We start from the raw sequence: 27763 nt of genomic DNA, 5'->3' as shown, positions 1-27763 counted from the left end.
CTGGCATACTGGGGGACATGCACTTATCCTAAATTTCTTAAAATCTGGCATCCAGGAATTTTGACATCATACAGGGTTGTAAGCTCCTCTTTGCCAGTAATTGCTCCCATATATCTCACTTTAGAAATGATTTATTCTCTGCTAAGCTTATTTACCCCTTGCTGGAAACTTCCTGCTGAAAATATTCCTGTCACCCCTTCCATCTTTCCCATCCATTAGTTTCACTTGAGATAGCATGAAATGTGTTTATTTACTAGTGACTATTAGTATTTTCATTTTTAGTTCACTGCATACATTCTGGAAAATGTCTGAATGCCTTCCTTCAGTATTTGAACGTTTGAGATTTTGTACTGTGTGCATGCGTTCTACTATTATACTATTATTGCTCTATATAGGAAAGTATTTATTTACTGAAATCTGATTAAATAAAGAATTAAATAATCTTTATTAAACACACAAAATGCAACATTTGTGCAGAAATGGAGGTGACACCTCCGGGAGAGACCATACGCCAATGCATCAAAGAATCAGACACCATATGGCAAGTAGCCATAAAGTACACAATCACTGGGCCAGACTCTGTGCTCTAAATGCATAACATTGGTGGACAATGGAACATATGTATGTGCATGTGAAAAGTTCAAAAATTGCAGCTACACAGTGTAGAAATAAAAATAAAATAATGTGCCTTAAGACACATGTGCAGACCCTGCAAACAGTAGTCCTATGTTAAAGGGTTTCTGCAGTTTGTTTTAACTGATGATCTATCCTCTGGATAGATCATCAGCTTCTGATTTGCGGGGGACCGACACTGGGGACCCACGCCGATCAGCTGTTTGAGAAGGCAACGGCGCTCCAGCAGCGCCGCGGCCTTCTCACTCTTTACCGCAGGCACAGTGACGTCACGACTAGGATCAACTGGCCTGGGCTAAGCTCCGTTCCGGCGGAGGAACGGCAGCGTACGGCGAGGGGCTGCCGGAATAAATATTGGACATGTCATATTTTTATTCCGGCAGCCTCTTGCCGTGCGCTGCTGTGCCTCCGCCGGAACTCCACCCCCATTATAGTCAATGGGGATGGAGCGGCAGTCTGGGGGCACTAGGTCACTAGCGGCAGGACGTATCCGACAGGCTGTTCACCCGACGGAACAGCCTGCCGGAGGTCCGTGCCGCTAGTGTGAAAGTAGCCTAATGCTCCTTTTTTGTCATACTGATGTTGGGAAGGGTGAATAAGTGCCAGCCCTGGGCCAAATACAGAATTAGGGTACTTTCACACTTGCATTTTTCTTTTCCAACATAGAGTTCCGTCACAGGGGCTCTATACCAGAAAAGAACTGATCAGTTTTATCCTAATGCATTCTGAACGGAGAGAAATCCGTTCAGGATGCATCAGGATGTCTTCAGTTCAGTCTTTTTGACTGATCAGGCAAACGATAATACCGCAGCATGCTACGGTTTTATCTCCGGCCAAAAAAACTGAAGATATGCCTGAATGCCGGATCTGGCATTTTTTTCCATAAGAATGTTGTGGCGAAACCAACCTCGCCACAGTGTTTTGGAGGGGGCTGTTTACCAGTCTCCTGCCCTGGGATTATGGTCCCTTAAGTTATTGGGTCTTAAGGCACTTGGGACGGAGCCCTCTGTCCCTGGATTGCATCCTTTGCCTTACTTGCTTGGATGAAGCACATGGTGAGAACAATAGATAGCGGCCATTTTAGCTCACAGACACTGTTCTGACTTTTCAACACGGTGCTATCTTGCCTGTATTTGGTGCACAGAGACATCATTCAGTAGTTTGAAACTACCAAACAGGGGACACATTTATTAGTGACTATTTTCTGTATAACTTGTATATTTTCAGTGTAACTGGCATAAAACTGTATCTTCCAAACTACTGAACGGATGTGGGTGAATTTTGGATATGTGGTTCACCCAGATCCCCCGGTTCCGAGGATATATTGGTTATGGGGTTATTGCATGTTTTGGGGTTCCTGTGATATGTTTTATAAAACTGTATTTCTCTGCCTTTGATAATTATATTCGTCATTGTGTTCAATGGTCATCATCAGCAGAGGGGAGGATTTTGTGTGGGTGTGTTTCTATTGTCCCATTGTGTGTTTAAATGGCGATGTCTGTCCTGTTGTCTCCACATGTGTATTGGCGATCTCCCTTTTGTCCTGAGAGATAATTGGATTGTCTTCGGTCGTCTCCGGGACAGAGGGGAGAAAACCATGATGCATTGTGGGGATATGTTGTATCTGTTCTGTATTTGCAAAACTGTAATAAAAACCAGGCTGGGTGTGCCAGCACTTCAGACCACTGCTTGACCCTCAACACGGAGCCTTGTCTCGTTATAGGGGGGATTCCCTGTATGCTGTTGGAGACTGATTGCCAGGAGTGTAAGCTGACTGTACGCTTTTCCTGTTCGTCTGACTGACAGCTATTTGCGAGGTTCCAGTTTGGAGTGCTATTTTGTATCCAGTTCGGGAGGTTGGTGTTCTGCAGTAGCTGTGCCTGTCTCTCGGAAAGGGGCATATCGTCTAAACGGATTTTAACCCCTTGTCTGCTGAAACGGTCCGTTACATTGGTGGCAGCGGCGGGATCGTTCCTACAGCCAGAAGGACTGCTACAGGAGACACCATTTCTGTGGATTCTACAATTTAAGGGCAACGCATGTCTCAGTACAGCGACCCTAAAAGCACCAGGATGGAACCAGCAGTGGAGTACAGATACTCTGTGGAGGAATTTGACCGTATGATGTGGTTGCGGCTGAACTTCTTCGGACCCAATCCAGCTGAGAAATACGTGAAGTTCGTGAGGAGTCTAGTGTCTAAGACCCTACTATACCGGGCAGAAGGTGACGGTCAGCTGCCACGTTGGGTGGACCTCCATCGGAAGTTACGGTTGCGGGACAGTGGGAGCCCAGTCTCCATTCCCCAGCGGCAGTGTGAAGTGCAGGGAGAGGAGAGCAGCGGCCTCCCTCCCCAGCGGCAGGCTGAGTTACAGGGGGCAGAGGTAGTTGTTCCTGCCCCCCAGCAGAAGAGTGATGTGCCGGGAAGGCAGTGTGAAATGCAGGGAGAGGAGAGCAACGGCCTCCCTCCCCAGCGGCAGGCTGAGTTACAGGGGGCAGAGGTAGTTGTTCCTGCCCCCCAGCAGAAGAGTGATGTGCCGGGAAGGCAGTGTGAAATGCAGGGAGAGGAGAGCAACGGCCTCCCTCCCCAGCGGCAGGCTGAGTTACAGGGGGCAGAGGTAGTTGTTTCTGCCCCCCAGCAGCAGCATGATTTTTTGGGAATTGGGAGCCTAGTCTCCATTCCCCAGCGGCAGTGTGAAGTGCAGGGAGGGGAGAGCAGCGGCCTCCCTCCCCAGCGGCAGGCTGAGTTACAGGGGGCAGAGGTAGTTGTTCCTGCCCCCCAGCAGCAGCATGATTTTTTGGGAACTGGGAGCCGAGTCTCCATTCCCCAGCGGCAGACGGAGTTACAGGGGGCAGAGACAGTCGGTCCTGTCCCCCAGCGGCAGAGTGTCCTACAGGGAATAGAGAGCCCAGTCTCCTTTCCCCAGCAGCAGGACACTGTATTGAGAGCGGAGGCGGTCGGTCGCCCTCCCCAGCGGCTGGAAGTATATATGGGAGAGGAGCTCATTACCCCCTCCCCCCAGCGGCAGCTTAACGCACCAGGGGGAGACAGTAAGCCCCACAACTGTGCAGATGGGACCGTGGTCTCTGCACTTACAGCACAGGGGGTAGGGACAGTTGTTCCTGTCCCCCAGCAACAGGGCAGTTTAGCCAAAGGGGAGACAGTCGGTTTCCCCCTCCAACAACCAGACTCCAACCAGGCTTCTTCCATGGTAGCGCTGGTACCAGGGCAGAGTCCCACTGATCCCTGCCCACAAAGCAACCTCCACTCCAAGCCAGGGAGCAACTCAGAGACCGGGAGTACCAGCTACAAATATAATCTTGGTGGATTCACTGGACAGAGACAGGCTACGAAATTCAGCAGGTCCAGTATTGGGTTGTGGGTGGGCTGCCAGACTAACTCAGGTACCGACCGGCGTGAGGTCAGGTATCTGGTTAGTCTTCCCTGGGGGGGGGGGGGGATGTGTGGCGAAACCAACCTCGCCACGGTGTTTTGGAGGGGGCTGTTTACCAGTCTCCTGCCCTGGGATTATGGTCCCTTAAGTTATTGGGTCTTAAGGCACTTGGGACGGAGCCCTCTGTCCCTGGATTGCATCCTTTGCCTTACTTGCTTGGATGAAGCACATGGTGAGAACAATAGATAGCGGCCATTTTAGCTCACAGACACTGTTCTGACTTTTCAACACGGTGCTATCTTGCCTGTATTTGGTGCACAGAGACATCATTCAGTAGTTTGAAACTACCAAACAGGGGACACATTTATTAGTGACTATTTTCTGTATAACTTGTATATTTTCAGTGTAACTGGCATAAAACTGTATCTTCCAAACTACTGAACGGATGTGGGTGAATTTTGGATATGTGGTTCACCCAGATCCCCCGGTTCCGAGGATATATTGGTTATGGGGTTATTGCATGTTTTGGGGTTCCTGTGATATGTTTTATAAAACTGTATTTCTCTGCCTTTGATAATTATATTCGTCATTGTGTTCAATGGTCATCATCGGCAGAGGGGAGGATTTTGTGTGGGTGTGTTTCTATTGTTCCATTGTGTGTTTAAATGGTGATGTCTGTCCTGTTGTCTCCACATGTGTATTGGCGATCTCCCTTTTGTCCTGAGAGATAATTGGATTGTCTTCGGTCGTCTCCGGGACAGAGGGGAGGAAACCATGATGCATTGTGGGGATATGTTGTATCTGTTCTGTATTTGCAAAACTGTAATAAAAACCAGGCTGGGTGTGCCAGCACTTCAGACCACTGCTTGATCCTGACCACAGAGCCTTGTCTCGTTATTGGGGGGATTCCCTGTATGCTGTTGGAGACTGATTGCCAGGAGTGTAAGCTTACTGAATGCTTTTCCTGTTCGTCTGCTGACAGCTATTTGCGAGGTTCCAGTTTGGAGTGCTATTTTGTATCCAGTTTGGGAGGTTGGTGTTCTGCAGTAGCTGTGCCTGTCTCTCGGAAAGGGGCATATTGCCTAAACGGATTTTAACCCCTTGTCTGCTGAAACGGTCCGTTACAAATGTATTAGTGCCGGATCTGGCATTCGCAGACCAGTAAAAATGTATAAAAAAAAATCAAAACGGATCAGTTTGTCCGTATGACAAACGGACAGACGGATCCGTTCTTGCAATGCATTTGTAAGACAGATCAGGATCCTGATTGTTGGCGACAGAACTGCCTGCCGGATTCCTCTGCTGCAAGTGTAAAAGTAGCCTTAGTTTTCTCTTCAAACTATTTTACATAAATTCATCTAAACCAATATTAACCCCTTCCCACTCATTTGCAGACTAGAGACGCACAGAACAGTTAGTTAATGCTTAGAATAGGAAGCATTAGTTCACCAGCTCCAGGGCCTCTCTCCCATCCAGTGCAAGGATCCTGCTCTGACCACAAGGCAATCCAACAGAAAGAAAAACGATCCAACACTTTACCACGCTTTATTTCTTCACATAAAAAATTCCATCACAATAATAAGGCTAGGTCTACGCGACGACATTTGTCGCTCAACTTATTGGGCACAACAGATAGGGCACAACTGCACTGCAACATTTGTCGCGCAACATTTTGTCGCACCAATGTCGCGCGACTATTTTTATAATGATAGTCTAAGGTGTCGTACTGCAACATGCGATATGCTGCGACTGCGACGCGACAGTCACTGAAAAATCCATCTCATGTCACATGTTGCAGTGCAACACCTTAGACTATCATTATAAAAATAGTCGCTCGACATTGTTGCGAAAAAATGTCGCGCAACAAATGTCGTCATGTAGACCTAGCCTTAGGGATGAGCTAATTTAAAAAAAATTCGATTCGGCTTATTCTCTGAATGTTAAGAATAAATTTGGTTCAATCCAAATTTAATTGCGGCGAATCGCGTAAAAAATTGCTATTTACTGACTGCAGAGAGCCTTTATAGTGGTGTAGAAACATAGAAACATAGAATGTGTCGGCAGATAAGAACCATTTGGCCCATCTAGTCTGCCCAATATTCTGAATACTATGGATAGCCCCTGGCCCTATCTTATATGAAGGATGGCCTTATGCCTATCCCATGCATGCTTAAACTCCTTCACTGTATTTGCAGCTACCACTTCTGCAGGAAGGCTATTCCATGCATCCACTACTCTCTCAGACATACTGATGCGAACAGGATAAGGTGTGCTGTCTGCATTTTTTGCGGACCCATTGAAATAAATAGGTCCACATCCTATCAGCAAAGAAAACGGAATGGACACGGAAACAAACAACGTTCATGTGCATGTAGCCTTAAACGCTTATACAAGTAGAGCCCCCTGACAGAGTGGAGAGGGTGTCAGCGGTAAGTTTGTGTTGATGTCACTGATTAATTTGTCCTTCCTCTGATCCATCAGAACAATAACCCACAAAAAGCATACGCCTTCACTCAGTCAGCATTTGGTCAGTAATCCATCAGTATTCAATGGTCCCTGCAGTGGAGGATGAGGAGTGTGAGACAGTGACAGGTCTCACACAGGTTAGAGGCAAGAAAGGAGTGGGTAGTGCGGTCCACACCCCTATTCCACCACAGGTGAGACCAACCGGAGTTACTCAGGCTGGCATAAAGCACCTCCCAGGGTGTCAGTAAGGGGGGAGTGTGTTACCCGTGGACAGAGGCCTGGAGGCTCTGTGAGTGTGGTCTCAGCTGGGCAAAGCTGAGGGACCACAAGGCTGGGAGATAGTCTGGAGTTGGAGGACGAAACAACGCCTGGGAGGGTCGCAGGGCCATAATCATGCGGACTACTGAGCCCCAATCCCCTACAAGAGACACTGGACTAGAGACAGTGGGTGTAATGTGCTCTGTACAGCAGGAGGCTGTGGGACATTGGCTGGGAAAGCCGCATGGGTTCGCGTGTGTGTGAACAGTAACTTAGGTGAATCAGGAATACTGTGTTTAGTTAAAGCCTGAACGGGCGAATGTTTATGGTTCTGTTTGTTTTGCTTTTGCTGGTGTGCCACTGTTTTGACCTTAAACCTGGTGTCCTGAATCCGTATCTGTGAGGATGATTCCCTGAAAGAAAGCTACCGCTCACAGGAGGTAGAGGGGAACATTGTCGCAGGACCAACGGCATGAGAGCGTAGAGGCGGAAGCGGCGTCGCCTGGCCAAGTTGCTGGTGTGGCTGGTCAGGAACCACATTTAATCAGTGGGCTGTAAAGGACATACAGTCACCTAAAGAATTATTAGGAACACCTGTTCTTTTTCTCATTAATGCGATTATCTAGTCAACCAATCACATGGCAGTTGCTTAAATGCATGTAGAGTTGTGGTCCTGGTCAAGACAATCTCCTGAACTCCAAACTGAATGTCAGAATGAGAAAGAAAGGTGATTTAAGCAATTTTGAGCATGGCATGGTTGTTGGTGCCAGACGGGCCGGTCTGAGTATTTCACAATCTGCTCAGTTAGGCCCCTTTCACACGGGCGAGTTTTCCGTGCGGGTGCGATGCGTGCGGTGAACGCATTGCACCCGCACTGAATCCTGACCCATTCATTTCTATGAGACTGTGCACACGAGCGGTGATTTTCACGCATCACTTGTGCGTTGCGTGAAAATCGCAGCATGCTCCTCTTTGTGCGTTTTTCACGTAACGCAGGCCCTATAGAAATGAATGGGGTTGCGTGAAAATCGCATGCATCCGCAAGCAAGTGCGGATGCGGTGCGATTTTCACGCATGGGTTCTAGGTGACAGTCTATTCACTGTATTATTTTCCCTTATAACATGGTTATAAGGGAAAATAATAGCATTCTGAATACAGAATGCTTTGTATAATAGTGCTGGAGGGGTTAAAAATAATAAAAAAGTTAACTCACCTTCTCCTCTTGTTAGCGCAGATGCCGGTCTGTTCTTTATCTGTGGGCTAAAGGACCTTTGATGACGTCAGATCACATGCTCCATCACCATGGTGATGGACCATGTGATTGGAGCATGTGATCTGACGTCACCTCAGGTCATTCAGTCCACAGCTAAAGAACAGAGTGGCATCTGCGCGAACAGGAGGAGAAGGTGAGTTAACTTTTTTATTATTTTTAACCCTTCCAGCACTATTATACAAAGCATTCTGTAGTCAGAATGCTATTATTTTCCCTTATAACCATGTTATAAGGGAAAATAATACAATCTTCAGAACATCAATCCCAAGCCCGAACTTCTGTGAAGAAGTTCGGGTCTGGGTACCAAACATGCGCGATTTTTCTCACGCGAGTGCAAAACGCATGACAATGTTTTGCACTCGCGCAGAAAAATCGCGCATTTTCCCGCAACGCACCCGCCTCTTATCCGGGCAAAAAACATGACGCCCGTGTGAAAGAGGCCTTACTGGGATTTTCATGCACAACCATTTCTAGGATTTACAAAGAATGGTGTGAAAAGGGAAAAACATCCAGTATGCGGCAGTCCTGTGGGCGAAAATGCCTTGTTGGTGCTAGAGGTCAGAGGAGAATGGGCCGACTGATTCAAGCTGATAGAAGAGCAACGTTGACTGAAATAACCACTTGTTACAACCGAGGTATGCAGCAAAGCATTTGTGAAGCCACAACACGCACAACATTGAGGCGGATGAGCTACAACAGCAGAAGACCCCACCGGGTACCACTCATCCCCACTACAAATAGGAAAAAAGGCTACAATTTGCACAAGCTCCCCAAAATTGGATTGTTGAAGACTGGAAAAATGTTGCCTGGTCTGATGAGTCTCGATTTCTGTTGAGACATTCAAATGGTAGAGTCCGAATTTGGCGTAAACAGAATGAGAACATGTATCCATCATGCCTTGTTACCACTGTGCAGGCTGCTGGTGGTGGTGTAATGGTGTGGCGGATATTTTCTGGGCACACTTTAGGCCCCTTAGTGCCAATTGGTCATCGTTTAAAAGCCACGGACTACCTGAGCATTGTTTCTGACCATGTTCATCCCTTCATGACCACCATGTACCCATCCTCTGATGGCTACTTCCATCAGGATAATGCACCATGTCACAAAGCTCGAATCATTTCAAATTGGTTTCTTGAACATGACAATGAGTTCACTGTACTAAAATGGCCCCACAGTCACCAGATCTCAACCCAATAGAGCATCTTTGGGATGTGGTGGAACGGGAGCTTCGTGCCCTGGATGTGCATCCCTCAAATCTCCATCAACTGCAAGATCCTATCCTATCAATATGGGCCAACATTTCTAAAGAATGCTATCAGCACCTTGTTGAATCAATGCCATGTAGAATTAAGGCAGTTCTGAAGGCAAAAGGCGGTCCAACACCGTATTAGTATGGTGTTCCTAATAATTCTTTAGGTGAGTGTATATTGTACTTGACCTTAGTTACAACTACCGACTAATTTTCCCCAAAAAGGCTGTCTCACAAAAAAATGTCACCACTGAATGGCTATTTTATTTGGGCTGCATGCATAGCATTATGGGTGATCCAGACTTCACAGAGTTGCTTGCTCCATGTCCTCACACGTGCCGCAGCCATTTCAGGAAAAAATGTGATTCGTTACCATGAAATCGTTACCATGAAGCGGCCCACCAAAACAGCATTTCTTCTAGGCTCACTTGCACAGTTTTTGAAAAAACTTGGCAGGGATCTTGTTTCAAACATCCTGGACAACTAACCACATATCTTCTGCGGATGTAGGCTTACTCAAATCCTTCTGTCTCTTCAAGTAATTTTAGACAGATTCGATGTTGAGATAAGGGCCTGTGGGGGCCATATCATCATCATTTCCAGGACTCTTTGTTCTTCTTTACACTAAGGATCTTTTACCTGCTAATAATTTTGAGAATAAATTTGGGGCCAATAAGACACTTCCCTGATTTTTTTCAGCATCACCCTGATCAAGTGTCTGGGGTCCACAGCACACTCAGCTGTGTGATCCTAGACCCCCCAGGGTTGCTGCAGCTTGCCCCCCCCCCCCACATTTTTGGGGCGCAAGCGTTTATTTTTTGTGTGTGCGTACGGTAACTGTGGCCAGCACTTTTAGCTTCCAGCCACTGTTAGCGCATCGCCCACCCCACAGCTGATCAGCTTCGGACCGCTGATCAGCGAGTTTGAATCTTTTTTTTTTCACATATTTTTAGGCTTTCATTTTTTTAGTTAGTTAGTTTTTAGTTTTTTTTTCTGTTAGGCTTAGGGGTAAGTGTACGCAAACACCCGTCTCCCCACTCACACGCATACTAAATTAAGTTTTCCACACACGCACATACACACTCCCCTATGGCTCGCCAGACGTTCTCGGCCGAGGAGGCATACACCTTGCTTGCCTCCGACTCCGAGAGCCCCAGTGAGGACGAGGATGACCCCACTTTCGTCTTGTCATCTGTGTCCTCCTCATCATCCAGTGATGATGATGAGCCCCCAAGGCGGCGGAGACGCCGCCAGGCGGAGCAAGAGGACCTCCATGCCAGGGACCCTGTGGCCCACACTAGTACGAGTAGCTCTGGCGCTCGTACTAGTTTTCCGGCCCACCAGATAAGTCCACCTGAGCCCCCTACCGGTGAACTTGCATAGTGTACCCCAGAGGATTTTGAGCCCGTGATTCTTGATTTTGTTGGCCAATCAGGAATCCAGATTCCCACAGTGGGCTTCACTAAATATGACTATTTTAGGTTTTTTTTCAGTGACCACTTTGTGAATCTGATGGTGGAGCAAACAAACTTGTTCGCCCAACAGTTCATTGCTCAACACCCGGGCTCCTTTTTGGCTAGGTCCGGTGGCTGGACTTTGGTCAGTGCAGCCGAGATGAGGACGTTTTGGGGCCTCGTGCTGCACAGGGGGCCTAGTAAAAAAAAACAGTGTCAGGCAGTACTGGAGTGGGGACGTCCTCTACCAGACCCCACTCTACTGAATGGAAAATTTGCCAAAAAATGTAAATTCTGAAATATCATCTCCATTTGCCAATAACTCTTGTGGAACACCTAAAGGGTTAACAAAGTTTGTAAAATCAGTTATGAATACCTTTAAGGGTGTAGTTTCCAAAATGGGGTCACTTTTGGGTGGTTTCTATTATGTAAACGTCACAAAGTGACTTCAGACCTGAACTGGGCCTGAAAAAGTGGGTTTTGGAAAATTTCTTAAAAATTTCAAGATTTGCTTCTAAACTTCTAAGTCTTGTAACCTCCCCAAAAATAAAATGGATTTTTTTACTCCATTTTACCAGTGTCATGAAGTACAACATGTGATGAAAAAAAGAATCTCAGAATGGCCTGGATAAGTAAAAGCGTTTTAAAGTTGTTCACACATAAAGTGACACTGGTCAAATTTGCAAAAAATGGAAAGGTCCTTAATGTGAAAATGTCCTTAAAGGGTTAATTGTGGAATATTGGATAGGGAGACTGCAGGGACAGTGTAGAGAGATCATAGGGAGAGTTTTTACACACTGTTGGGTGAGCATAGGAAGAGTATAGAGAGACTGCAGGACAGTGCAGGGTCTGTAATCTGAAGCTGAAGGGATCCATAGGAGACAGCCTACTTTTCATCAATCCCTGCACAGAGCTATCTAACTGAACAATATCCACCTTGTTTAATAGATAAGCAATTCTATTACACCTTTATCCCCAAATTGGAGTGAATAAGCTGTATAATTTAACTGTTATTGGAGTGTCCACCTTGTTATATAGACAATCAATTCTATTACGCCTGGATTCCCAAGTTGGGGTGAATAAGCTGTCTAATACTACTGTTATTGGGTGCCCACCTTTCTTAATAGATAAGCAATTCCATAAGGCCTTGATTCTCAAATTGGGGTGAATAAGCTTTTTAATTTAACTTTTATTGGGGTGTCCATCATGTTAAATAGAAAAGCAATTCTATTACACCTTGATTCTCAAATTGGGGTGAATAAGCTGTCCACTTCTACTGTTTGTGGCATGTCCACATTGATTATTAGATAAGCAATTCTATTAGGCCCTGATTCACCAATTGGGATTATACACCTGTCTTATTCTCTTGTTTGTGGCATGTCCACATTAATATTTAACAGTTACTGTAATGTATTGTTACAGAGCAGTCTTACTTAACACCCTATGGGGAGTGCAAATAAATTGATTCTTCCCACAGCAGAGTTTCTCATGTCGGAAAAATTATTCTTTTAACTGAAAAGTTATTCTTTTAGCGAAAACATTAGTCTTGTAGCAAATAAATGAGTCGTTTATTAAATAAATTAGTCTATTACCAAATAAATTAGTCTGCTCCAGTATTACAATCCCCGATTCCAATGACACACAGTGATCCCTTCAGTGCAGCGCGTGCAACCCGGACATGTAAAGGCATCACAGAACAGTTAGTGCGGAATGCTACTTGGCCCTCAAGGAAGTTGAATGTGGAACGCTTGGGGTCAAATAACTCCTTGTATTAGGGTTAAAACCAGATGGGCTGAACTTGGTGGATAGATCAAACATGGCAGCTGGATTATTGGCATACCGGAGGAGTGTCATTGGTTATCCAAATGAACCAAAATTAGTCTGTGTCATTATTGCAATTGTTCATGTCATAACTACGACACTATTACCAGACAATTAGCTCCAACAACTGGACCCAAATTCATTATTCCATTCATTTTATTCGTTTAGAGGCATCAGTGGACATTACATGGGGAGTGATATAAGAGGAGAGAACTACAACTCCCAGCATGTCCATACTGTTATTATGGGATATCAGTGGACATTATATGGTGAGGGATATGATAGGAGAGAACTACAACTCTCAGCATGTCCAGACAGGTATTATGAGGCATCAGTAGACGTTATAGGGAGAGGCTATAAGAGGAGAGAACTACAACTCTCAGCATGCCCAGACTGTTATTATGGGGCATCAGTGGACATTACATATAGAGTGACATCAGAGAAAACTACAACTCCCAGCATGTCCAGACTTATTATGGGGCATCAGCAGACCTTATAAGGAGAGGGATATAAATGGAGAGAAATATAACTCCCAGCATGTCCAGACTGTTATTGTGGGACATCAATGGACATTACAAGGAAATGGGTAAAATAGGAATGAACTATAACTCCCAGCATGTCCAGGCATCAGTAGACATTAAATGGGGAGTGATATTAGAGGAGAGAACTACAACTTCCAGCATTTCTAGGATGTTTTTATGGGCTATGGGAGGACATTACCGGGAGTAAGGAAATAACTACTCCTAGTATTTGACAATGCATAACCTCTCCTCCACACACAGCACAGGCGATCCACCCACATTGTGACATCACGCAGGTCCTTCACCACTTCTATGCACTGTTGAGGTCTGTCTCAAGGGGTAAATGGGGTGAAATGAGTTTGGCTGGCGTGGAATATGCAAGTTGAACAAGCTGAGAGGAAGACGATAGATCTCAGAGGGGGAGAGAAATTGGCTGTGGGGACCAAGGGCAGGGACTTCAAAAGCAGAGCAGGTAGATCAATCTACTAGCATTTCAGTGTGGTTAGGCCCTACCCCTCTCCTAAACTTCCTGTTCAGTGTCTGTGTATATATGTGTGTGTGACACCAGGCACGTTCACCTAGCTATTCTGTAGCCGAAGATGGAGATGAGTGGTGGAAGGAAAAATTGTATTGTCTGCAAGATCTCCCTTAAACTGCTTGTAACAACAGTTTGGGGAGCACCTTGTAGACACAGCTGTGTGCGCACTGTGGATTAAATGTATTTGTGTTATTTATGTTATTTTAAAATTTAGTGGCCCTTTAACAAAACCCAGGTCTTCACGCAAGTACAGAGGCTATGTGTGAAGAATTAAATAACCCTTACTGCTTCAATAGGAATTAGTAGGGTAAGGCTACTTTCACACTAGCATTTCTATTTTCCAATATTGAGATCCGTCATAGCGTCTTAATGCCGGAAAAAACGCTTCCCTTTTGTCCCCATTCATTGTCAATGGGGACAAAACTTAACTAAACAGAATGCTCCAAAATGAATTCCATTCCGTTTGGTTGCGTTCTCATACCAGAGAGCAAATGAGATGCGAAGCAGTCATGACCCACAATGCAAGTCAATGGGGATGGATCCGTTTTCTCTGACACAATAGAAAACGGATACGTCCTTCTTTTGACTTTCAATGGAGTTCATGACGAATCTGTCTTGGCTATGTTAAAGATAATACAAAAACACTAGTGTGAAATTAGCCTAAGGGTGCTGGCACACAATGCAGTTCTGACATACATTCAAGATGCAGTTTTCAATTTAGCCAGTTTAGCAGGCTCATTAAATCCTGGTGTTCTACATAGTAGAATTGATTTAATTAATTTCAGCTAGCTACAATAAAAAACTTCATCCTGAATGCATGTCAGAGCTGCACTGTGTGCCATCACCCTAAGTAGCAGGCAGGTGCTAATCAAATGCCCTTGGTTTAATTGATTATGAACAAATGTGTCCACCGCCATAAAAGCAAAAGTTTTGGCAGTTTGCTGGTCTGGAGCTTTCAGGTGTGTGCTAACCCAATGCCCAGGAGAAAAGACATCAGTAATGATATTAGAAAAATAAATTGTTGCTGCACATCAACTTAGAAAGGTTATAAGGCCATTTCCATACAATTCATCGTTCTACAGTGAGAACAATTAGTTAAAAGTGGAAAACATTCAAGACCATTGACAATTTCCCAGGAGTGGACATCCCAGCAAATTCACCCTAAGGTCAGATGCAGACCCCCAAGTGCAATGCTTAGGGTATTTGTAAAAGAAAACCGAAGAGTTACATCTAAAACTCTATGGGCTTCAGTTAAATGTTCAAGTTCATGACAGTACAATTAGAAAAAGACTGAACAAGTATAGCTTGTTCTGAAGGACTACCAGGAGAAAGCCTCTTCTTTAAAAAAAAAACCATTGCAATACAGCTTATGTTTGCATCTGTACAAACCACAAGACAGATGAGATCAAAGCGGAGATGTTTGGCCATAATAGACAGTGCCACATTTACTGAAAACTAAACACAGCATATCAGCACAAACACCTCATACCGTACCAACTGTCAAGAGCAATGATGAGTAAGAGATGATTGGGGCTTGTTTTGCAGCCACAGGACCTGGGCACCTTGCAGTCATTGAGTCGACCATGAATTTCTCTGTATACCAAAGTATTCTAGAGTGAAATGTGAGGCCATCTATCCAACAGCTAAAGCTTGGCCAAAACTGGGTCATGCAACAGGAAAATGATCCCAAGCACTCCAGCAAATCTACAACAGTATGGCTGGAAAAAAAAGTATGAAGGGTCTGAAATGGTCCAGCCAAAGTCCAGACCTCAACCCAACTGAAATTATATTGCGGTGCCTTAAGATCTGTGAATAAACAAATGCCTACAAACCTCAATGAACTGAGGCAATGCTTTAAAGAAGAGAGGGCCAATATTCCTCCAGGAAGATGAGAGAGACTGATAAAGCCATACTGAAAATGATTACTTTAAGTTATTGCTGCTAAAGGTGATTCTACAAGATATTGATTTACATTGTGTACTTGATTTTTCAGACATGACATTTCCATTTTAGCTCCATGTTTGTTGAATAACTAATGACACCGTGAAGTACGTTGTGTGTTGCTGTTCATCTGAGATCACAGTTACTTAAGACTTATTAAGACTGTCTAAGGACCACAGGATTTAAAGAAGTTGTACTCTGTGTATTAAACATACTGTAATTGCTAATGCTGCATCCATAATGACCCAATCTATTAAATTATCCCATTATTCAACCCACCTGGTGAAAGCTGTAAAAAAAAAAAAAAACTCAGTTCTGAAATTGTCGTTTTTTGGTCACCCTGCCTCCCTAAAAAAAGAATGCTCAAAATCAAAATGATCAAAAGGTCACATATAACCCAAAATGGTGTGAATTAAAAATGCAGATCGTCCCGCAAAAAATGAGCCCTCACACAGTTCTGTCAATAGACAATAGAAAAGCAATAGGAGCCATAATATGACAACACAAAGGAATCTTTATTTTTCCTAAAAAAAAGTTTTTAATTTTTAAAAAGTATAGTAAAACATAAAACCTTATATAAATTTGATATTTCCATACTTATACTGACTTGCAGATTAAATATAACATGCCAATTTTACTGCATGGTGAACACTGTAAAAATGTATTGTTTTAAAAAACAAAATGATGTCATTAAAAATTACACTTCATCCCCCGTAAAACAAGCCCTTGTGTGGCTATGGATGGAAAAATTTAAAAGTTATAGGTTTATTCAAAAATACCTGTCATCAGTTATAATGGCTAGTTTTGTCTAGGAAGCAATCATTAGGGGAAACTAAATGGCCGCCGTCCTATTAGTACAAACAAAACCTGTCCTAATCACACAGGAGGACAAGTTACTTCACCATAATGAGTGATAGTGCTGACTCATCCTCCTCTCTGCTCTGCTTGTCAGGAATCGTGATCCTGAACACAAGTGAATCTCTGTGGGAATGGAGATGATGAGGAGACATGAGAGGAGGGTGAGGTGTGGCTAATGAGCAGTCTCCATTACCACAGTCTGTCCTGTCCATCCTCTCTGTACTTCATGTCTCCTCATGAACTTAATTCCTCAGAGATTCAGCTAAAGTTCTTATCATCTGTATTCAGGATCATAATTCCTGACAAGTAGAGCAGAGAGGAGGATGAGGCATCTCTTTACCTCAATGTTGTAAAGTAACTTGTCCTCATGTGTGACCAGGACAGGTTTTGTGCGAACTAATGGAACAGCGGCCATTTTGTTTCCCCTGATGATTGCTTCAAAGACAAAACGAGCATTATAAATAATGACAGTATTTGAGAATATATTTATAATAAAGTAATATTTAAGTATTTTCATTTTCTTAATTCCCGGAGAACCCCCTTTAAGTACCATACTAGACTATATCCTTAATGGGTTAAAAAACAAAACAAAACTTTCAAGCTTATGTTATCGTTTTAGGCCTCCCTTTTAAAAAAGTCTGTCGTACTTGATTTGCTTAACAGGGACTTCTGAAATATGGTGTCAATAAAAATGGTTTAATAGAAAAGCAAGTAAAAGAAACTAGCACATGAATTCTTGTGGTCGATCTCACTTAATTGAATTTTAAAACCTCTAACAGGCACATGAGATTGTAGATTCACTTGTTATGCCGAAAATCTGGAGTGACTCTAGTTCCCCAAGGACAGATCTAGCAAACCTGCTGTTTACACCTGCAGGCAATAATAATTTACAAGGCATCAGTACAGTATTAATGGATGGCTCTATGCAATGGCAGGAGATAGGTTTATATCCCAAGTGAGGGCGGGATATCTATTTTTCACATGAAAAAATATCATGCCTCTGGAGGAGAAGATAAATAGGCAAGGCTGTCAAAGTCTAACACTAGGGGGTCTTATGAGCTATATATGGTAAGCAGTAAGGCCTGCTGATAATAATCACATTTGCTATTTGAATACTGATTTCATCTGTCCTTCCATTACCCCAGTCACCGTTACACAGGCTTAAATAGCTCTTCTAGCAACACATGTTCATCCTGGCCTGCCTAGTTCATAAAACAATTGTAAAACTACAGTGAAGTCTGACTTACACATGACAATGCTGCGAGTACAGACCCTGTATGGTGTCCCTAAAGTTACATTCGTTCCATGTGCCAATATCTGACATTGTGGGCTTCTCAAGAAGAAAATCTTTGTAGATGAGTAGAGATGAATGATTTGATTCTAAATGTTCTAAAATTTTTATTTTTTTTATTTTTAGAAGCCGGTATTAACCCCTTCAGGAACCTGCCATTTTTCACTTTAAGGACCAGGCAATTTTTTTCAAATCTGACATGTGTCACTTTATGTGGTGATAACTTTAAAAAGATTTTACTTATCCAAGCCACTCTGAGGCAGTTTTCTCGTCACATATTGTACTTCATGACAGTCGTAAATTTGAGTCAAAATGGTTCATTTCTATTTAAAAAAAAATACCAAATCTACCAAAAATTTGTAAAAATTCTTAATATTCAAAATTTCTATTTCTCTGCTGTTAAAACACATAGTGATACCTCCTAAAATAGTTATTACTTTACATTTCTCATATGTCTACTTCATGTTTGGATCATTTTCTAAATTACATTTTCTTTTTTGGGGATGTTTAAAGGCTTAGAAGTTTAGAAGCAAATCTTGAAATTTTTCAGAAAATTTCCAAAACCCACTTTTTAAGGACCATTTCAGGTCTGAAGTCAGTTTGTGAGGTTTACATAATATAAACCACACATAAATGGCCCAATTTTAGAAACTACACCCCTCAAGTTATTCAAAACTCATTTTACAAACTTTGTTAACCATTTAGGTGTTCCACAAGAACTGATACTTTGGAGAGAGTTCAGAGAAGAGCTACTAAACTGGTACATGGATTGCAGGATAAAACTTACCAGGAAAGATTAAAGGACCTTAACATGTATAGCTTGGAAGAAAGACGAGACAGAGGGGATATGATAGAAACTTTTAAATACATAAAGGGAATCAACAAGGTAAAAGAGGAGAGAATATTTAAAAGAAGAAAAACTGCTACAAGAGGACATAGTTTTAAATTAGAGGGGCAAAGGTTTAAAAGTAATATCAGGAAGTATTACTTTACTGAGAGAGTAGTGGATGCATGGAATAGCCTTCCTGCAGAAGTGGTAGCTGCAAATACAGTGGAGGAGCATGCATGGGATAGGCATAAGGCCATCCTTCATATAAGATAGGGCCAGGGGCTATCCATAATATTTAGTATATTGGGCAGACTAGATGGGCCAAATGGTTCTTATCTGCCGACACATTCTATGTTTCTATGTAAAGAAAAATGTAGATGACATTTCAAAATTTCACTTTTTTGGCAGATTTTCCATTTTAATCCATTTTTCTAGTAACAAAGCAAGGGGTTAACAGCCAAACAAAACTCAATATTTATTTCCCTGATTCTGTAGTTTACAGAAACACCCCACATGTGATCGTAAACTGCTGTACGGGCACACGGCAGAGCGCAGAAGGAAAGGAATGCCTTATGGTTTTTGGAGGGCAGATTTCACTGGGATCATTTTAAGTTTCCATGTCACATTTGAAGACCTCCTGATTCACCCCTAAACTCCATTTAGGAAAATATACCCCTCAAAGTATTCAAAACTGATCTTACAAACTTTGTTAACCCTTTAAGTGTTCCAAAAGAACTAAGGAAAAATGTAGATGAAATTTAAAAATTTCACTTTTTTGGCAGATTTTCCATTAAAAATGTTTTGTTTTTTTCAGTAACAAAACTGGGGTTAATGGCCAAACAAAACTCACAATTTATTGCCCTGATTAAGGAATATGGATTAATATTTACTGTAAGATAGCAGAGGCAGTTAACTCCACAGGAGGGCCCTGCTTCAAAGCCCAGCCATATGGCAGAGAACTTCTTGCAGGCCACCTTTGTTTACAATTTCTCACCTCCCTTCAGCCAGCCAGGAACCCAGCTAATGGAACAGGAAAAACCTCTCTGCAGGGGTCTGGGCCATTCCCAAGTTAAATCAAATTTAGCAGACAGCATTGAACCGGCGATTTATAAGGAATTATGAATCCCCCGGCCATTACAGGCACAAACCGATTACATATTTGTGTCCCTTTGGCCACGATGAATAGGCCCGTGCTCATAGTCTGGCGGTGGGATGCCAGGGAGGGGAGATATACATATCTCCCCACCCAGAAACCACATAACGGTACCATGCTTGGCCTTTACTGGTAGCCGGCACCCAGGCGCATCCTTTGGTCCCAAAACCACCTACCTGCGACATTCTGGTCTGGAGCCATGAGCCCTAATCTGTTTTGTGGCTCATGTTCTGCCAGCCCAGCAGAGGGGGGGTGGACCCATCCCAGAGGTCGGGAGGGGAGGGGCCAGCTACAGGTTAAAGGGCTTGTGCCAGCAAGCGGGCGTGTCTTTTCTCTGAAGGAGGGTCACATGTGTTTAGACCTGCAACCTGCTGTCATCACTGCCCTCCATGTGACTACAGCAAAGGACTCATTACAACCTAAAAGGACTCATCCATCTGGTAAATGGACTTTTGCTCTGTTTAATCCTGTTTGTACCATACCACCTTACCACCTTACCACCTGTATTTGTAACCTCAGACCACTGTATATATCCTTGGGTGTATATTGTGTTACGTCTAGTGCACCCTTAAGGCAATTAAATATATACAGGTCCTTTTCAAAAAATTAGCATATTGTGATAAAGTTCATTATTTTCTGTAATGTACTGATAAACATTAGACTTTCATATGTTTTTGATTCATTACACACCAACTGAAGTAGTTCAAGCCTTTTATTGTTGTAATATTGATGATTTTGGCCACAGCTCATGAAAACCCAAAATTGCTATCTCAAAAAATTAGCATATCATGAAAAGGTTCTCTAAACGAACTATTAACCTAATCATCTGAATCAACTAATTAACTCTAAACACCTGCAAAAGATTCCTGAGGCTTTTAAAAACTCCCAGCCTGGTTCATTACACAAAACCGCAATCATGGGTAAGACTGCCGACCTGACTGCTGTCCAGAAGGCCATCATTGACACCCTCAAGCAAGAGGGTAAGACACAGAAAGAAATTTCTGAACGAATAGGCTGTTCCCAGAGTGCTGTATCAAGGCACCTCAGTGGGAAGTCTGTGGGAAGGAAAAAGTGTGGCAGAAAACGCTGCACAACGAGAAGAGGTGACCGGACCCTGAGGAAGATTGTGGAGAAGGACCGATTCCAGACCTTGGGGGACCTGCGGAAGCAGTGGACTGAGTCTGGAGTAGAAACATCCAGAGCCCCCGTGTACAGGCGTGTGCAGGAAATGGGCTACAGGCGCCGCATTCCCCAGAAACAGCGGCAGAAGCGCCTGACCTGGGCTACAGAGAAGCAGCACTGGACTGTTGCATGTCATTCGGAAATCAAGGTGCCAGAGTCTGGAGGAAGTCTGGGGAGAGGGAAATGCCAAAATGCCTGAAGTCCAGTGTCAAGTCCCCACAGTCAGTGATGGTCTGGGGTGCCATGTCAGCTGCTGGTGTTGGTCCACTGTGTTTTATCAAGGGCAGGGTCAATGCAGCTAGCTATCAGGAGATTTTGGAGCACTTCATGCTTCCATCTGCTGAAAAGCTTTATGGAGATGAAGATTTCATTTTTCAGCACGACCTGGCACCGGCTCACAGTGCCAACACCACTGGTAAATGGTTTACTGACCATGGTATTACTGGGCTCAATTGGCCTGCCAACTCTCCTGACCTGAACCCCATAGAGAATCTGTGGGATATTGGGAAGAGAAAGTTGAGAGACGCAAGACCCAACACTCTGGATGAGCTTAAGGCCGCTATCGAAGCATCCTGGGCCTCCATAACACCTCAGCAGTGCCACAGGCTGATTGCCTCCATGCCACGCCGCATTGAAGCAGTCATTTCTGCAAAAGGATTCCCGACCAAGTATTGAGTGCATAACTGAACATAATTATTTGAAGGTTGACTTTTTTTGTATTAAAAACACTTTTCTTTTATTGGTTGGATGAAATATGCTAATTTTTTTAGATAGGAAATTTAGGTTTTCATGAGCTGTATGCCAAAATCATCAATATTAAAACAATAAAAGGCTTGAACTACTTCAGTTGGTGTGTAATGAATCTAAAATATATGAAAGTCTAATGTTTATCAGTACATTACAGAAAATAATGAACTTTATCACAATATGCTAATTTTTTGAGAAGGACCTGTAATTTAATCTTGTGCTGTCCTTGTATCTTATCTCAATCATGAATCCCCACATCCTTGTTTGGGCCTAGTTAGATGCTACCGCGGGTTGGTTTCTTACCCTATATAATCCAGTTAGCGGACTAGGCTTATATCAAACAAGAAACTAGTGACAGCATACCCGGGCTGAGAATGCGCTGTTTCACTGAGGCAGTGAAAAGGCTCTCTCAGCTTGTTGCCTCTCTGTGCCCGTGTGGACAGGAGGTGTCTACGTAAACTGTATCAAGCTGACCTTACCTGCTCCTGCAGGAGGGTGTAACGTCACTTGGTAACCCGTGACCATACCATATCTCGCTGGCTCTACGTAGTTGACGTCCGACGTCAGTCGGGGTACGGTATTTGTCACATATTGGTGGCAGCAAGGTGGGATCGAGATACTAGTGTGTGTGAGTGTGGGACCCATACTCCCAGACACTAAAGACTACCAGCAGTAGCTTTTGCAGCTAGACAGTCTGAGTGCAAATACCATAAAGTGTGTGTGTGCATCAGGTTGCATTCTGTGTCAGTGATCATCAGTTGCAATGACAGCCAGTATCACAAGGAGCAAAGCTAAGGAGATGGCCGAAGCTATGAATGGTAGCGGGGAGGACGCAGTCCAGATAGGGGGCCAAGAGGAGATGAAAGGCGACTTTCTTCAAGTCGAGAAGGAGCACAGCAAAAGCTCCCCAAGGAGCCAGTTGCCGGCGGTGAGGTCTGCGTTGGGCCTCACTCCACCTGCCCATCCCCCCAGCCAAGGCAGGCTCGGCTGCTCTTCTAAAAGCTGCCATGGACCGTCTCCAGGACGGAGACCAGGCGGCCTATGAGACCCTTATGGCAGCTGCAGAACGATCGAACAGAGGCTGCAGAATGAGAACGTTGTGAGCAGGCCGACCGTGAGCATCAGCTGGGAGTGCTCGAGCTCCAACTCCAGCAGCCCTCCTCAGCCCAATGTGAGTCTCCAGAGATCCGGATTCCCAAACTGCGGGCGGAGGACCCCTGCTGCACAAAGATGGGGACTTGGACACTTTCTTGTTGGCATTTGAAACGGCCTGCCATCAGTTCCAGCTGCCGGAGGACCAATGGGTCCGATTCATAACACCACGTCTCAGGGGAAAAGCCCTTGAAATCTGCCCAGCGAGACCATCCTCAGCTATGAGGACATCAAGCAGGCTCTGGTCCGGCAGTAAAACTTGACCCCTGAGACAAACCAGAAAAAGCTCAGGAGTTTGCAGCGGAGTTCTACCCAGAGCTGGGCTGATCACATGTGGGCCTTGCTGAGAGCGGTTGAACAATGTACCACAGGATTGGAGCTCACCACTGTCCAACAGCTGAAGGAGATCATCGCCACAGAGCAGTTCTTGTGGAATTGCCCGGAGGACCTCCAGCAGTACCTCCGTGACTTGAAGCCAAAGGTGCCCTCGGCAACAGCAGCCCTGGCCGACGAGTACACTAACAACAGGACTTCAGAGGCCCGAAAACCTGTTGGCTGGAGAGGGGGTAAGATACACTCTGCCCCTGCTGCCCCTGCTCCTAGGCCCAAGTGGGAACCGCCCCCTGCTTCACTTTCCACGTCAGTGGGGGAACCCCGACTTTGCCACCTGTGTAAGCAGCCATGACACTTCAAGTCCATGTGTTCACAGCTCCCGAGGGACCCGTCCCAGTTAGTGTTGTGTGTGGGTGGGGGTGGTGGGAGGTCCCTTGACAATTTTCAACCGGTCACCGTGGGCCAGGCCGTGGCCATGGGACTTAGAGACACCTGGGCTAAGATGACTCTGGTATGGCCTGAACAGGTGGCACCACATGATTTATTGCCCGAAAGATCCCTTACTGTCTCCGGAATTGGAGGAGTAGAACCGGCGCTGTCCATCGCCAAGGTCTATTTGGATGGGGGTGCCGTTCGAGGAGTAAGGGAGGTGGGCGTATCCTAAAATATTCCTGCCAGTGTTTTGATGGGGATGGACCTGGGGCGGTTTCTAAGTACGTGGCCGCTGACACCCCGAGGTCCAAACCGCCAGAATGTGATGCCTTGTCCACCCCTGTTGATACTGTTAATGTACCTAACATGCCTGTTGATGGGGCTGTGGGGGATGTAATGTGTGCCAGGGTTAGGGGGCACGCAGGGGCCACTAAGTCAGAGGCCTGGACAGAAGACGTAGCCACCCCTGGGGTTTCGGTCATCAAGTGTGTCATGTGCTTCCAGGAAAAGGCACAGGCCTTTCTCGCGGTTGGTGCAAGGCAGTATGGGGCAGGCCCAGACTGACTAGAAGCAGGGGAATGACCATCAGGCTTGTGAGAGGACCCACCAGGTGGGTCAGCAAGCGTGGATACTGGTTCCCGTACCTCAGAACAAGCTTCAGGCGGCCTGGGGAGGCCCGTACCTCAAGCACCAGAGGCTCAATGCCAGGATGTAACTGGTCACCCTGGACCACGCCCCGGGGAAGGCAGAAGGCCTTCCCTGTGAACCTGATGAAGGCACATCATGAGCGGGAGGCAGGTGCCCTACCCGTAATGCCTCCCTTTCTGGTTAATGCTCACAAAAACGCCCGGAAGGACGGTGTCCACTGAGATGCCGTTGGGCATGGTGTATGCCCCTGCCACTTCTAAGTGGAAAATGAAATGGAGATGTGAACTCTACACTGATACTGAAAAAAATACTCAAACTTTGAAAAAAACGAATTTTTTCTTTGCATCCCCATATTCTGACCACGATAATTTTTTTTTATTTTTATTTTTATGTGTACGGAGCTGTGTGAGGGCTTCGTTTTTGAGGGTTCATCTACTTTTTATTGATACCATATTGGGGTGTGAATGACTTTTTGATCAATTTTTATAAAATATTTTGTGGGAGGTGAAGCAACCCAAAAACTGAAATTTTTACTTATTTTTTCCATTTTAATAGTATGGGTGTTTTCCCACGCAGCAAAGTCCTTGATGTTTATTTTTTAAATTGTCTATGTATTATTATTTTAGTTTTGGGGACAGAGGACTTTTTTTTTTACACTTTTTAATAGTTCCCCTAGGGAACTTGACCATGCAATAATTAGATTGCTTCTCTCATAGACACGAATGCATTAGCATTGGAATCTATGAGAATTACACTATGTTCCCATGGAGTCTTCCACAGGCAGGCTCTCCATAGGAACGTACAGTATGTGCGTTAGCCTCAGATCATTCACACAGAGGCTGCTGCACACCACCTGACTCCTCCGATCCTAGCTAGGGGGAGTCGGTGCACAGCTGGGAATGCACACTCCTAGTTTTTGACCTTCCAGATGCTGTGGTAACATTTGACCACAGCATTTAAGGGGTTAAATGTGTGCTATCAACATAATAGCTACGGCACCTGCTGTGCTCACAAGCAGGCGCCAATTTTAAATACCTGACTGCCGACATAAATTTACGCAAGGAGGTCGGGACTATTCAACTGTAGTTTTTTTCACATAAAAAATTTCTACAGCTAATAAGTGTACAAATAATTGTATTGGAGATTGTCCAATTGCACCTTTTTTTTTTCAAAAACCTGGTGCAAATTTTCAAAAGCTAATTAGTGTATAATATACATATTTTCTAACACCACAGGAATATTTTTTCTGCAGCTGCACAATTTTGTTCCAAAAAACCTGTTGCAAAGCTTCTACAATTAATGTAGAGTATATTTTCCAGAGTCACCAGCAGGGTTTATTTTTGCTGCAGACGACTGTGTAATTGCGTATTTTTCAAAAACCTGTTGTAAATTTTCTACAGTTAATAAGTGTACAAATAAGTGTGTTATACTGCATCATTAGCACGGTATATTTTGCTTGCAGAGGTTAGGCAATTTAGCTTTTTTCACTAAAAATCCAAATTCTTTATAGTTAAAAGGGTTTTCCAAGACTTAAATACTGATGACCATCCTCTGGGTAAGTCATCAGTATCTGGTTGGTGGGGGTTCGACAACTGGGACCCTTCCGATCAGCTGTTTAAGAAGGCATTTCTCCTTGCTCTCCTTTTATTGTGTTTAAAAAATGATTTTATAGATATGTAAATGACCCTGGTAAGGAGCCCAAGGGGCTGTACTAACCTTCTTGGAGCCCAGCCACGCCACCCTGTGAAGGAGCCCAGCACCGCCTGCGTCCTACGAATCTCCCCCTTGCTCACAGTTAGATTGCCGTAATCTTGCGATGCGCAAGCTCGCGCATGCGCAGTGCCAGCATAATGTTCCTTCCCTGTACTGGCATCAGCCCCAGGGGAGGAACTGCGCGAGCTCGCGCATCGCGAGATTACAGCAATCTAACTGTGAGCAAAGAGGAGATTCGGAGGATGCAGGCGGTGCTGGGCTCCTTAACAGGGGGGCGTGGCTGGGCACCAGGAAGGTTAGTACAGCACCTACGGCTCCTTACCAGGGTCATTTACATATCTATAAAATAATTTTTTAAACACAATAAAAAGGACACAACTTTATGGGACAGGTATATTGCAGACATGCTAGCGTCGATCTAGCAGTGCGTGTCCGCAGCTCTATAAGCTAAAACGAGGTGACAGAATTCCTTTAAGCAATTATAGCACCCTTCTTCAGGCACCTTGGTAGTAATGGAGTCTGTGGGGGTGGGTGCGTTACACACATTATTACTACTAATCTGCCAGAAGAAGGGCGCTATAATTGCCTAAACCACTGCTCTTTCATTATCTCATGGCGCTGTGAATAAACTACAGTATAATTGCATTTCATTTCCCTTAAATGTTGTTCTATTCTTGAATACATGCAAATCGGCCCACAGCAAAAAGACCTGCAAGTCAAAGAAATGTGCTGTTGTCTAATCAATGGGAAATGGTGTTTATCGGTGGTTGGCAGCTTATAGCTGAGTTTGGGCAACTATAAGCCTAGGCCCCTGACAGTAGTACCCTGTGAGGGCACTGCCCAGAAATGCTTTTTAAAATGCTACAATCTGTGATTTACACTTACCGGCCTGGAGCGGATTTCTTTGGCATACAGAGGTTTCAAGAATTCAGAATCTCCCTCAAGCCGTAAACCTTTCTCTGTGATTCTCAGGTTACCCATTCCATCCTGCAACACAGAGAAGTAAGAACGAAAAATAAATCCAAGCTTTTTATAAGGGACTTTGTACACAGCATAAAATGCTAAATTATTTATAAGAATGACTAGCGGAAGGACCCGGCTTCGCACAGGTATATATAATCTATTTCACTTAATGTTTGTTATGGGGGAGACTGTCGATATCTTTTAACAACACACACAGTGACCTCTACAGCACCCCGCCCCTTTAACAGTGAACTCAACAGCCCCTAACCCCTTAGCACTGACTCCCCCACAGTACCCCGTCCATTTAACAGTGACCTCCACAGTACCCACCCTTTTAACAGTGACTTCCACAGTGAACTCCCCTTTAACAGTGACCTCCACAGTGCTCGCCCCTTTAACAGTGAACTCCACAGTTCCCACCCCTTTAACAATGACTTCCACAGTGCCCACCCCTTTAACAGTGACCTCCACAGTTCCCGCCCCTTTAACAGTGACCTCCACAGTTCCCGCCCCTTTAACAGTGACCTCCACAGTTCCTGCCCCTTTAAAAGTGATCTCCATAGTGCCCTCCCCCTTAACAGTGACCTCCACAGTGCCCACCCCTTTAACAGTGACCTCCACAGAGCCCGCCCCTTTAACAATAACCTCCACAATGCCTGCCCCTTTAACAGTGACCTCCACAGTGCCAGCCCCTTTAACATGAAGTATTGAGGCATTCAGGTTCTTTTTGCAATTTAAATGAAATTTATTTCATGAATTAATCTCTGCATCATCCATTCGCCCGTGGTATATATAGGAGCATTAAACAACAGAATATTTCTGACCAAACGTTTCGGTCACGGTGGACCTTCGTCAGTGGTCATATTATCTGAGTGATGTATGGCTGTGTTCTGGGGCGCTGGATGCATCCAGCGC

At 44.6% G+C, this 27763-nt stretch overlaps 1 protein-coding gene across 3 annotated transcripts in view; it reads right to left on the bottom strand.

Annotated features, from left to right (window-relative positions):
• SGCD (sarcoglycan delta) overlaps nucleotides 1–27763 on the bottom strand; it is a 756997-nt gene that overhangs the window by 122115 nt on the left and 607119 nt on the right. For all 3 annotated transcript variants that reach the window (XM_044281196.1, XM_044281197.1, XM_044281195.1), the window contains one exon: nucleotides 26771–26872. In XM_044281196.1, the coding sequence (XP_044137131.1) occupies nucleotides 26771–26872 (102 nt within the window). The remainder of the gene's footprint in view (nucleotides 1–26770; nucleotides 26873–27763) is intronic.

This window comes from Bufo gargarizans, chromosome 2 (genome assembly GCF_014858855.1).
Source record: "Bufo gargarizans isolate SCDJY-AF-19 chromosome 2, ASM1485885v1, whole genome shotgun sequence".
Lineage (NCBI taxonomy): Eukaryota > Metazoa > Chordata > Amphibia > Anura > Bufonidae > Bufo > Bufo gargarizans.
The sequence above is the reverse complement of the archived record's forward strand: the minus strand, read 5'-3'. Positions and strand labels throughout refer to the sequence as shown.